Here is a 13,212-nt window from a genome sequence, read left to right as displayed (position 1 = left end):
CACGCCGAAGACCCGGATTAAATTTAATACATTGGTAGAATGGGTAAAGCCCACTCTTGATGTCCCCCGCCCTGATATGGCTTGACTATTGATAAAGGCGTCATGCTTCTGTTTCCAACCCTTAGTTTTATCATCATTCAATCATCTATTTGACTCTAAAGAAGGGTTTTATTCCAATAATTTGTATACTATTCAAAAGAGTTAAGAACCATATACTTTCATATTACTGTGGTTTATCATACCATGACAGATTAACCACAGTAATATGAAGAATCGGGTGGTCCTTAACTGCTTTTGAGTAGTATATCATATTTCTGGTTTGGTGGTTAATAAACATCCAACTATATTAGAATATTTCTGCTTTACATTACGTGATAGACAATCACAGACACCCTGCCTAATATCCACATTCTTAGTCATGAATAACATTTACGTACGCACTTTATCATTCGAAAAACTTGTTTAAGAAAGAATTATGCAAAACCCTGTCTCCTCTGTTTATGTAAAATGGTGTAAAAACCGAATAATGTTATCAGTGCCATGTACACAGAATCTCAAAAGTTCCTTAACTTTGCCAATGTAATAAAAACGGAATGCCAGAATAACACTCAACGTGTAAAGAAATGTACGGGTAAGCATGTAAGTAGCCATCGTTATAGACTGATATAAAAACGTACGCGCATTGTATCAATAACAACGTGTACTTACAGAAAAAGCCAAAAAAAACCAGTGCAGTTATCACCAGTCGATAATGAATGGAAGTTTTTAAAGGCACGTCCGTTTTTCCCGACGTCCAAGCTTAATGTGGGAGAAAATCCTAACGTTATCAAGGTCGTAGACGTTTTAAAAATGAAACATATGCGCAGTGGTATGAGGTGTGGACATACAAACATCATTCTGGGCGCTTCTGGGATTCGAACCCACGATCTGCAGATACTCACACAGCAAAGGGACGCAATCCTGCGCAACGAGTTGCTGCCCCTTAGTTGTTTCCACATCATGGAAGACAGGAAGCTCTCAAAATGCTAATGACACTATTTAATCTGTATCTTATCATCATGACAAGATCATGAATAAGAGAAAGCTGTTCTGAGATATTAAAGGATTTATGCGGTAATATGTCCGTATGAGCACGTTGGCACTTTACATGGCAAGTTTAGAAATTGTTAACTTCTTGTCCACTTATGACATAATGTCTATGCTTACAACTGATGCTCAATCAAATTGCATCCCCTTCTGAGGGTCCGCCGTGGGGGTTAATTTAGGCTAAGGAAATTTATCAATATTGCTATAGAATAGATCAAACATTCGTTTGGGACTCGCTGTAACCAAAATAGTTGCGTAAACGGAACAACACCGACCCTAGGTTAGAGCCAGAATCGATTCCCCCTTTAACAGAAACCTGCCTGAAGCTTTGTGAAATGGGTTTTCGGGCTGTTGAGATAGGAGGAGCTCAACGTTTAGAGATGCCGACCTATCATTACAACATTGTATCCAATCAAAAGCAACGTTGTGCTAAAACCTCCATAAAAGTATCACAGAGGCCAAGGCAGTGTTGTTGCCATTGTTGATGAATGCTTTCAAGAACAGGAATCTTCAGAGGAGGACACGCATTGTATACCTCATCCACGAGATGTGTAAATGCGGTCTCTAAAACTGTAACAAGATTTTTCTGGAATCGATAATCAATATAAAACAAGCAAATGTGAAATTAGTCTCTCGGAAAACTAAGGGGATAGCAATTGAAAAGATCAACATTAGTGGAGGAAGTATGGGGGTAAAAAGGTGACCTGCTTAAAGAATTGTTTGCGAATGTCAATATTTCCAAGAATCCCCGTAACAAAGCTCCGCATTATACTCAGTGGAGAGAATATCGAATGATGACAGCATCTCCCCAAGAAGAACATCCATTGGCCCTAATTGCATTTTCGTTGTTCTCACGCTGCAGAGGGCACCTGAGTTAGAAGAAACTTGCCGGCCGAGCTCCTTTAAATAGTATTGACCGACTCTGTTCCCTGCAAGTATGTTCCAAAATGGAAAACTGTTTTGATTTCAACCCACGTTCTTCTCAAAATTGTGAGATTTATTGTAATCAAGGACACATCTTTCTGGAAATCTTACGGAAGATCGATTTGGCAATGGCTGTTTTTAAGGAACACTGAACACGTTTTCCTCGCCGCATTGTCTGAAATTATAGTCCTCTCTTAAAATCCGTTTAAAAGAGGAATAGTTCCAAATCGTCAAAGAATCGCCAATACCACCAGCATACCTTAGTCAGATTGAAACTGCCACGAAACACCAGAATATAAAGAGGCGTTCGTGACGGGGTAGCTTTGTAGTTGAAGCATTTTTCTCCTCACGCCGATAACCCGGGTTCGAGTCTCCTCGTAGATGCAATGTGTGAAGCAATATGGTTTTAATATTGCTAAAAGAAGACGAAACGTTTACTCGCTCTCTCTCTCTCTCCAAGTACAGAAATCTAGACAGGTAGAGAAAGATCTCCCGAATGCAAAAGAACATTTATTCAAAGAAATGCATCAACACTTCTCTTCTAGCTAACTAGAATTAATGGCATATGTCAAGGGCGAAAAATGTAAAAAATTGAGATAACAAAGCTATAACATATTAACCCTCCCTGTTGGTACACTGCCTGTTGGCACTATTACATCAGTAATTATGAAGATCCGGGATAGAATAGGTTATCAGCAACCCATGCTTGCCGTAAAAGGCGACTGTGCTTGTCGTAAGAGGCGACTAACGGGATCGGGTGGTCAGGCTCTCTGACTTGGTTGATGCATGTCATCGATCCCAATTGCGTGGATCGATGCTCATGATATTAATCACTGGATTGTCTGGTCGAGACTCGATGACTTACAAACCACCGTCATATAGCTGGAATATTGATGAGTGCGGCGCTAAAAAAACAAACCAACATCAGTAACTACATTCGGAAAGTTAAGAATTTCTCGCACTTTTGTCTGTATTAGAGCACTTCGTAAAAACAGTTTCAAAACAAGAATCTTGACACTATGTACACATAAAAGTGACAGTATCTGTTGATAGTCGTCGTTTGTATTTCTATAACTATCAAAACACATAATCGCAGCTCTGGTCAGTCACATCATTGACATCATCAACTGAAAATCTTATGGTGAGGTGAGGTGAAATTGGGTTTAACATCGCGTCCACGATTATTGCACTTATATAGCGACGTGCATGCACGTGTGTGTGGCTGCTTGTACTAGTCAGGACTAATGCCGATTTATAGTGCTAACTCACTGAGATACCATGCCGCAGTTTAACATGAATACCCCACTCAGACACAGTATACTGACTCCGAGCCGACCCGTGCTTGTTTTAGCCCCTTTATGCCGAGCGCCAGACAGGGTCACAACAAGTACCATTTTTTAACGTCTTTTGGTATGACCCGGCTGGGGATCGAACCCCGGCTCTCCGGGCGGACGCTCTACCACTAGACCACAGAGGCGGTCGAAAATCTTATGAATCTGTATATAAACCATTATGTAAATATAAAACGTCAACACCAGAGAAGTACCAGTCTAGAGTATCGGCCGAAACAGATTCATTGGGTGTAAAAGGCAAAATAATCAATGAAACAGATATGAATAGATCACTGAAATCAGTGTTTGCGTAAAGCGTAAACATGTCCTGCTCTACCGGTAGCACCCCACCAGTCACACAAATTACGTGAAAAGTAAGTGTTCGTTTGATGCGTCTATATTGCACTGTCAGCTTTTTAAATCCCGAGATAATAATTTCATTCACATTATCATTAAATCGCCTTGTGTTCAATCATTACAGTATATTACGCGGGAGATATCAAGAATTGGATTCAGCGAATCAAACCCGGTCATCGACGTGATGAGCAAGCGCTTTAACCACAAGGCTACCCCGTTCAGCGTCAAATCAGCAAAGACCTCTCAGTCATGAGTTTAACACATGTGAACACGTATATGGGTATGCATTATATATTAACCCTTGAAATATTCAACAAGATAATACGCATAATTCATTACGATATATCCTTTTACCATTAATTGTTGTATGCAATTCCAGAACATCTTGCTTGTGGTCCTTGTTTAACATAGCCTATGTGTTTCGAATGGTAAATGATAGTGACAACAAGGACACAAGTTTCCCTCGCGCATTTAAACTTATGGACCAGCTGTAAAAGGAAAATAATGCATCTAAATATTTAAATTTCAAAATCTAAATAAAACAGCCTCAATTATCCATCGAAACAGATTCCATTGGGCGTAAAACGCAAAACATTGATGGCACCATAAGGTCGGGCATTCCTGCTCAGAAATGTCAGCCTCTCCTTACGTTAGGTATTATCTGGGTTAAGTTGAGGTGAAATTTGGGTTTAACGTCGCGTCCTCGATTATTGCATACACGTGTGTGTGTGTTTGTGTGTGTGTGTGTGTGTGTGTGTGTGTGTGTGTGTGTGTGTGTGTGTGTGTGTGTGTGTGTGTGTGTGTGTGTGTGTTTGTGTGTGTGTGTGTGACTGCTTGTACTAATCCGGACTGATGTCGATTTATAGTGCTAGCTCACTGAGATACCATGCCGCAGTAAAACATGAATACCCCACTCAGACACAGCATACTGACTCCGAGCCGACCAGTCCTTGTTTTAGCCCCTTAATGCCGTCTGCCAGACAGGGTAACAAGAAGTACCATCTTTTAACGTCTTTTGGTATGACGCGGCCGGGGATCGAACCCCGGACCTTCCGCTGTCCGGGCGGAAGCTAACCGAGTTAAGCATGTTGAACAAAAGTTGTATCTTACTTGGAAAAAAATTCCCTCTACACGGGATAAATGTTTCTCATCACATTCCGATCGCACCCGTTATGCATGTCATCGTATCCCAATAGGGTAGAACGATGCTCATGATGTACATGTTCACTGGATTGTCTGGACATATACAGGACTATTGCTTAGTGTGGCGTTACACATCAGACAACAAAACATAATGTTTCTTAATCCACTCATTCAGCTTCAGCGCCGGATCAAAACACACTACCAGATTGTCGCAGTTGACATTTGCATTATTTTGAAGAATTGCTTGGTGAGACCATACAAAACAACAGAAGCCATGACGCGCGGAATATAGAACGGTGATCCCCAAAATTCTGATTCAACACGCATTCAAATGCATATTTCAACACATAAAGAGAGTGAGTGAGTTGGGTTTAACGCCGCTTTGAACACTATTCCAGTCATATCACGGCGTGTCAGCTTAATGTGGGAGGAAAGCCCGAAGTGAAGCAGGTCTCAGACGTTTACCACTTCAGTAAAAACCCAGGAGCACGGGTATGGTGCTGACAAACCTAGAAACATAATCGGGGCGAACCAGGATTCGAACCCACAATCATAGGTTTCTTGCGTGCCCAAGGGACGCAGCTCTGCACAGAGAATCGCGGCGCCTTAGGCGACTGTGCCACCCATGCCCCCACACATAAAGAGAAACAGCCAAGGTATTGTCTCTAGCAAATTTGAAATATGAAATGCATTATTTTTCTAAAGATACCTCATGCAAAATGTCACATACCAACTCAGATCACTATTATATATATACATATATATATATATATATATAGGAACTTGACCGAAACGTCAATGCTCTGCATTTGTTCACGAAGGCTGGGCAAATTCAACTCATCAGATTACACCGTTATTTACAAACGGAGTGTTTGCAGTTACATTTCCACAGCACTGCAAATACCACACACTTACCGAGCACGGCTTATTCCTAGTAATCCAAATTTGCATCTTGGTCCTCCTTGTCCATGTAAAGTCTGAACCATCAGGTTCTCTGTCTATCTAATTGTGGACGGATCAGTGCTAAAGCCCCGTGACAATGTTCCAGCAATGTAAACGTCTGTCCTAATGTGGACTGATTACGGATAAAGACTTGTGACAACTCTATCAATATTTCCTGTGATGGGAACACTTACCAGTTAGCAGTCTCTCGACCCACACCACTGTGGAATAATCCACGATGGAGAACTGAGGAAGATCAACGTTATCAACACCTGAGACAGCATCCCTCTCGTTCAGCCATCTGAGATCTACATCAGCCTCTGCATAGCCGTCTGTAAGCAGGAAATAATACGTCAAACGATTTTCAAAGATTGGCATATCTGGCATAACGATTGATAAAAGGCATATGACTAACACAAAAATGCAATCGTTCCTGGCATGAAAAACAAAATGTCCAACTAAAGTATGCACCCACGTTAGATGGTGACTAAAAATGATACAAACGAGAATTGTTATTCGACGGTGATGTATTTGATACGGGTATCATAGCTATGTGTTGGACCATAAGTTTCCATTGTTTAGGTGACTATTTTTCTGTCTCGTAACGTTAGTAATATTTTGGTCAAATTCAATTTTCAAGTGAGTCCTTTCTTTTGCCAGGTAGTTTAAATGGAAACGACAAATTCGAGAACGTACACTCCAAACTTAGCTCAAAGTGCAGGGGGCACGGGTGGCCCAGTCGTCTAAGGCCCCGAGATTCGCTGTGCAGAGGTGCGTCCCTTGGGCACGCAAGAAAACTATGATTGTGGGTTCGAGTCCCGGTTCGCCCTGATTAAGTTTCTAGGTTTGTCAGCACCATACCCGTGCTCGTGGGTTTCACCGAACTGATAAACGTCTGAGGCCTTCATCACTTCGGGCTTTCCTTCCACAATAAGCTGACACGCCGTGACATAACTGGAATACTGTTAAAAGCGGCGCGAAACTCAACTCACTCACTAGTGCAAAGTGCAAAAGCATTTTTTCATCAGGTTGTACACTCAAATTTAATTGTTCACTGAACATGCTGCACATGTCCTCAATAAACTGTGTTGTGAAACAGAACCATGTTTGGCACCTTATTTCAATAGTGGAAACCTTGCTGCTCATGTTTCCAAGGTGGCACAGGTGTTCACGGGTGGACATGTTCTGTCGTACAGGTATTGTCATGAGTTGCAAAGGTCACAAAAGAGACAACACTAGTAAACATTTTTTTACCGTCTGAATCAGATAGGAATACAATCAGTTGTTCTCGGGATTTTGTGAAATGTGTGGTTACAGCGGCCAACAATCACAGCACAGATCGTATTACCTTATCCAAATTAATCCACACAAGCCCTGTTTATTTCCAGCTCTCTTTATGTCTTCTCTGTGTGTATATTTATATTATCTTACTATCCACTCTCTGATGTATGTATGTATATATTTATACACGCTGTGCTATGGACTGAGCATGTCCCACAGTGATGTGGAACTTTGCGCTGTAGAAATAACTGTATTATTGTGATTATGATTTTGATTTTGATCATAACTTTTATTATGGTGATGTAAATATGAAGAGACAGTCTCGTTGCGAGTCATGCTGTTTCTGCTCATACTTTATTTTAACACAATATTTCCATTGAAACCCAATAAAAGGACTGCAAAATATATGATGGAATTTACCTGAAAACATATGTTTTTGGACAAAATAACGAGTGAGCCATGAGTGTTAAAACACTTTGAGAATAATTTCAAAGGATGAAGATTCTTCAGAGAAGGTTTCCATGGTTTTCTGTCTGCGCATTGTGTGACAAAGATGAGTTTGAATGCCCCTTTAGAGTTTGATATGTGCTGCAGGGAGCCTTGAGGCAGAAAATAACTGTGATTAATTAGAAAATATAACAATATAGTGCTTGAAATGGTGCTTCAAAACTATTTCTAAAACAATTCAAGCATAGATTATTACATACCCTTGGCTGGGCATTAATCAGTGTGTTGAAAATGCACTTATTCGGCCAATATTTATTACTCTGTACAATATAATAATGTATTCTGCGCAACGTAAATACAAATCCAATGAAAGGAAGGCTGTACAAAGCAATGGAAATAAAATAAAGGTTGCATGTAAAGAAAAACGTCACTGGATGCTGACAGTATCAACATCGCCCCAAAGACCAAAGCACACAACACAACCCAGCGCTCAGTATGCACCAGTTAGGTCGTATCTACTCATTATGCCCGACAGTGCTATCATTCTTCTCCAAGGATTTCTCCAGGATTACTGTAGTCTGACCACGATCAACATGGTCACTTAGGGTTGAGTGAGGGAAAGTGCACTTTATGCCCAGACAGTGATTTTTCATCAATATCACGACAGTCTGCAAGAGAATGTCATCATCACTGGGTCAGACAAACCAGAGAATATAGTTTTGGTAATGACCCACTTCATCAGGGTAAGAGCACACAAAGCAGTGAATATAGTCTGGGTGTCGACCCATTCCATGAGGATGAGGTCAGACAAACCAGTGAATATAGTTTTGGTGTCGACCAATTTCGTCAGGGTACGGTAAGACAAACCAGTGAATATAATCTGGCTGTGGACCAATTCCGCCATGGTACGGTCAGACAAACCAGTGAATATAGTCTGAGTGTCGACCCATTCCGTTATGGTGAGGCCAGACAAAGCAGTGAATATAGTCTGAGTGTCAAACCATTCCGTTAGGGTGAGGTCAGACAAACCAGTGAATATAATCTGACTGTGGACCAATTCCGTTAGGGTAAGGACAGACAAACCAGTGAAAATAGTCTGAGTGTCGACTCATTCCATCAGGGTACGGTAAGACAAACCAGTGAATATAATCTGGCTGTGGACCAATTCCGCCAGGGTACGGTCAGACAAAGCAGTGAATATAGTATGAGTGTCGACCCATTCCGTTAGGGTGAGGCGAGACAAAGCTGTGAATATAGTCTGAGTGTCAAACCATTCCGTTAGGGTGAGGTCAGACAAACCAGTGAATATAATCTGGCCGTGGACCAATTCCTTTAGGGTAAGGACAGACAAACCAGTGAAAATAGTCTGAGTGTCGACTCATTCCATCAGGATACGGTCAGACAAAGCAGTGAATATAGTCTGAGTGTCAAACCATTCCGTCAGGGTACAGTCAGACAAAGCAGTGAATATAGTCCGAATGTCGACCCATTCCGTCAGGGTACGGTCAGAGATATTTTCCAATTCCTTCATGTTCAGGTCAGACAAACCAGTAACGCTTGTCTAGGTACCGACTCACTCAGTGTAAGGCAAGACAAACTATTAATGAAAGTCCGTGTCTCGGCCCATTCCGTCAGCTTAAGGCCTGACAAACCATTTCGCCATGTTAAGATAACACACTTATGCAGTAAGTGTGTCATTATGGGTATTTTGGGTAGGACATTTTACGTAGTCAGAACTATGACTGCTAAATAACTGCCGACTTTAATAATCGACTTTAGATCAAGCATTCACGTTGTTGACAACATGGACAACGATCCATTCTGGCGGGACACTTATGCACAATTCAGACGAATATTTCGAGGCGAACGGGGCACTGAAGACTTGGGCCTGAAATCCTCATGGGGGTTGAGATGTCGAGAAAAGAACCCGTTTTAAGTTCACATGGCATTTAACGATTTAATCCTTCCCTGACATAGTTACCGTTGGCTAAAGGTATTTGGAGATACAAAGCCCCAAGAATTATTTCTTTGAAACTTTTGTATATATTCCGACCCGTTTCGTCTTTTCTGATTTGACTTGCACCTATTTACATCCTTCACCAATGGAGTCACTTAGACATGGCTTCCACGTACGTTGGAGATATTGATCACAAGAATGAAATTGAAAATAAACAAAAAATACGGGATTCTTTAAAAGTTGGTGCGGATGAACGGTTGCTTAAGATTTGATTAAATTCGGGATTATTGCATTTTTTCTTTTAATTCATACATGGTTGACATATCAATTAAGTTAATATCAACGGAGTTTAGTCTTCGTGTGTTTGTGCGTGAATGTGGCTTTGGATCTGTCATCGTTTCTTGCTCACAGGTGGGGATGCTGGAGCAGGGTCGGTCTCTATTGCCCTCATGTTTACGTAACAGAAGACTTAAAATAGCCACGGGGCTGTTACGATTACAGCACAGTTTGAATAGGGCTGAGATGCGAAACAGACTACTGAGTGAGTGAATATGGTTTTACGCCGCGTAGCAATATTCCATTGATATCATTTGAGCCGAGGATACCAGAAATGGGTTTAACAATTGTGCCCATGTTAACCGGGGGCTATTGGTGTGACGAGCGAACGTTTTAACCACAAGGCTATCCGACCCGTGAAGATCCGGGGTAGAATAGGTCTTCAGCAACCCGTTTGCCGTACAAGGCGACTATGCTTGTCGTAAGAGGCGACTAACGGGATCGGGTGGTCAGGCTCGCTGACTTGGTTGATGCATGGCATCGTGTCCCAATTGCGTGGATCGATGCTTATGATGTCAATGACTGGATTGTCTGGCACAGACGCGATTATTTACAGACAACAGACTTACAGATCATTTATGTATTACTGCTGATGCGCTTAAAGCCAGCTGCCTTTAACGCCAGGCATTAATCTAGCTCAGTTCATCCTTTGTTTCGCATTTGCTGTGAAGACATGAAATAGTTAACATGATCGAACCGCGAACAAGGACCCGCTTAAAATCAAACTCCAGATAGTGAAGTACAAGGAAAACGGATTCAAGACAGAGAAGTTCCGCGGAAACAGACCCAAGACAGGGAAGTACCGAGATAAGGGAACCAAGACAGGAAAGTGCCGAGATAAAGGAACCAAGACAGTACCGAGATAAGGGAACTAAAACGGGAAAGTGCCGAGATAAGGGAACCATGACAGGGAAGTACCGAGATAAGGGAACCATGACAGGGAAGTACCGCGATAAGGGAACCATGACAGGGAAGTGCTGAGATAAGGGAGCCAAGACAGGGAAGTGCTGAGATAAGGGAACCAAGACAGGGAAGTGCTGAGATAAGGGAACTAAAACGTTAAAGTGCCGAGATAAGGGAGCCATGTCAGGGAAAGGCCGAGATAAGGAACCATGACAGGGAAGTGCCAAGTTAAAGGAACCAAGACAGGAAAGTACTGAGATAAGAGAACCAAGACAGGGAAGTACTGAGATAAGGGAAACAAGACAGGGAAGTGCCGAGTTAAAGGAACCAAGACAGTACCGAGATAAGGGAACTAAAACGGGAAAGTGCCGAGATAAGGGAACCATAACAGGGAAGTACCGCGATAAGGGAACGATGACAGGGAAGTGCTGAGATAAGGGAACCATGACAGGGAAGTCCTGAGATAAGGGAACCAAGACACGGAAGTACTGAGATAAGGGAACCATGACATGGAAGTACTGAGATAAGGGATCCATGACATGGAAGTACTGAGATAAGGGAACCATGACAGGGAAGTGCTGAGATAAGGGAACCATGACAGGGAAGTGCTGAGATAAGGGAAGCAAGACACGGAAGTACTGAGATAAGGGAACCATGACATGGAAGTACTGAGATAAGGGAACCATGACATGGAAGTACTGAGATAAGGGAACCATGACATGGAAGTGCGGAGATAAGGGAACTAAGACATGGAAGTACTGAGATAAGGGAACCAAGACACGGAAGTACTGAGATAAGGGAACCATGACATGGAAGTACTGAGATAAGGGAACCATGACAGGGAAGTACTGAGATAAGGGAACCATGACATGGAAGTGCGGAGATAAGGGAACCATGACAGGGAAGTGCCGAGATAAGGGAACCATGACAGGGAAGTGCTGAGATAAGGGAACCATGACATGGAAGTGCGGAGATAAGGGAACCATGACAGGGAAGTACTGAGATAAGGGAACCATGACATGGAAGTGCGGAGATAAGGGAACCATGACAGGGAAGTGCCGAGATAAGGGAACCATGACAGGGAAGTGCTGAGATAAGGGAACCGAGACACGGAAGTGCTGAGATTAGGGAGCCATGACAGGGAAGTGCTGAGATTAGGGAGCCATGACATGGAAGTGCCGAGATAAGGGAGCCATGACAGGGAAGTGCTGAGATTAGGGAACCATGACAAGGAAGTGCTGAGATTAGGGAGCCAAGACAGGGAAGTATTGAGATAAGGGAACAATGACAGGGAAGTCCTGAGATAAGGGAAGTATCGAGATAAGTATCGAGATAAGGGAACTAAGACATGGAAGTGCCGAGAGAAGGGGACCATGACAGGGAAGTGCCAAGATAAGGGAACCATGACAGGGAAGTGCTGAGATAAGGGAACCAAGACAGGGAAGTACTGAGATAAGGGAACCATGACAGGGAAGTGCTGAGATAAGGGAACAATGACAGGGAAGTGCCGAGATAAGGGAACCATGACAGGGAAGTGCTGAGATAAGGGAACCATGACATGGAAGTGCGGAGATAAGGGAACCATGACAGGGAAGTACTGAGATAAGGGAACCATGACATGGAAGTGCGGAGATAAGGGAACCATGACAGGGAAGTGCCGAGATAAGGGAACCATGACAGGGAAGTGCTGAGATAAGGGAACCGAGACACGGAAGTGCTGAGATTAGGGAGCCATGACAGGGAAGTGCTGAGATTAGGGAGCCATGACATGGAAGTGCCGAGATAAGGGAGCCATGACAGGGAAGTGCTGAGATTAGGGAACCATGACAGGGAAGTGCTGAGATTAGGGAGCCAAGACAGGGAAGTATTGAGATAAGGGAACAATGACAGGGAAGTCCTGAGATAAGGGAAGTATCGAGATAAGTATCGAGATAAGGGAACCAAGACATGGAAGTGCCGAGAGAAGGGGACCATGACAGGGAAGTGCCAAGATAAGGGAACCATGACAGGGAAGTGCTGAGATAAGGGAACCAAGACAGGGAAGTACTGAGATAAGGGAACCATGACAGGGAAGTGCTGAGATAAGGGAACAATGACAGGGAAGTGCCGCGATAAGGGAACAATGACAGGGAAGTCCTCAGATAAGGGAAGTATCGAGATAAGTATCGAGATAAGGGAACCAAGACATGGAAGTGCCCAGAGAAGGGGACCATGACCGGGAAGTCCTGAGATAAGGGAAGAATGACAGGGAAGTGCCGCGATAAGGGAGCCATGACAGGGAAGTACCGAGATAAGGGAGCCATGACAGGGAAGTGCTGAGATAAGGGAACCAAGACACGGAAGTACCGAGATAAGGGAGCCATGACAGGGAAGTGCTGAGATAAGGGAACCATGACGGGGAAGTGCTGAGAGAAGGGAACCGAGACATGGAAATGCTGAGATAAGGGAACCATAACAGGGAAGTGCTGAGAGAAGGGAACCGAGAAGGGAACCAGACCCAATACA

At 43.0% G+C, this 13,212-nt stretch overlaps 1 protein-coding gene across 1 annotated transcript in view; it reads right to left on the bottom strand.

The window, feature by feature from the left end:
- LOC139449467 (gamma-aminobutyric acid receptor subunit beta-like) overlaps positions 1-13,212 on the bottom strand; it is a 72,151-nt gene that overhangs the window by 11,789 nt on the left and 47,150 nt on the right. The window contains exon 6 of the mRNA XM_071230885.1: positions 5,978-6,115. Coding sequence (XP_071086986.1) covers positions 5,978-6,115 — 138 coding nt within the window. The remainder of the gene's footprint in view (positions 1-5,977; positions 6,116-13,212) is intronic.

The sequence above is a fragment of the Haliotis cracherodii genome, unplaced genomic scaffold (assembly GCF_022045235.1).
Source record: "Haliotis cracherodii isolate W230 unplaced genomic scaffold, xgHalCrac1.p SCAF_8, whole genome shotgun sequence".
Lineage (NCBI taxonomy): Eukaryota > Metazoa > Mollusca > Gastropoda > Lepetellida > Haliotidae > Haliotis > Haliotis cracherodii.
The sequence above is the reverse complement of the archived record's forward strand: the minus strand, read 5'-3'. Positions and strand labels throughout refer to the sequence as shown.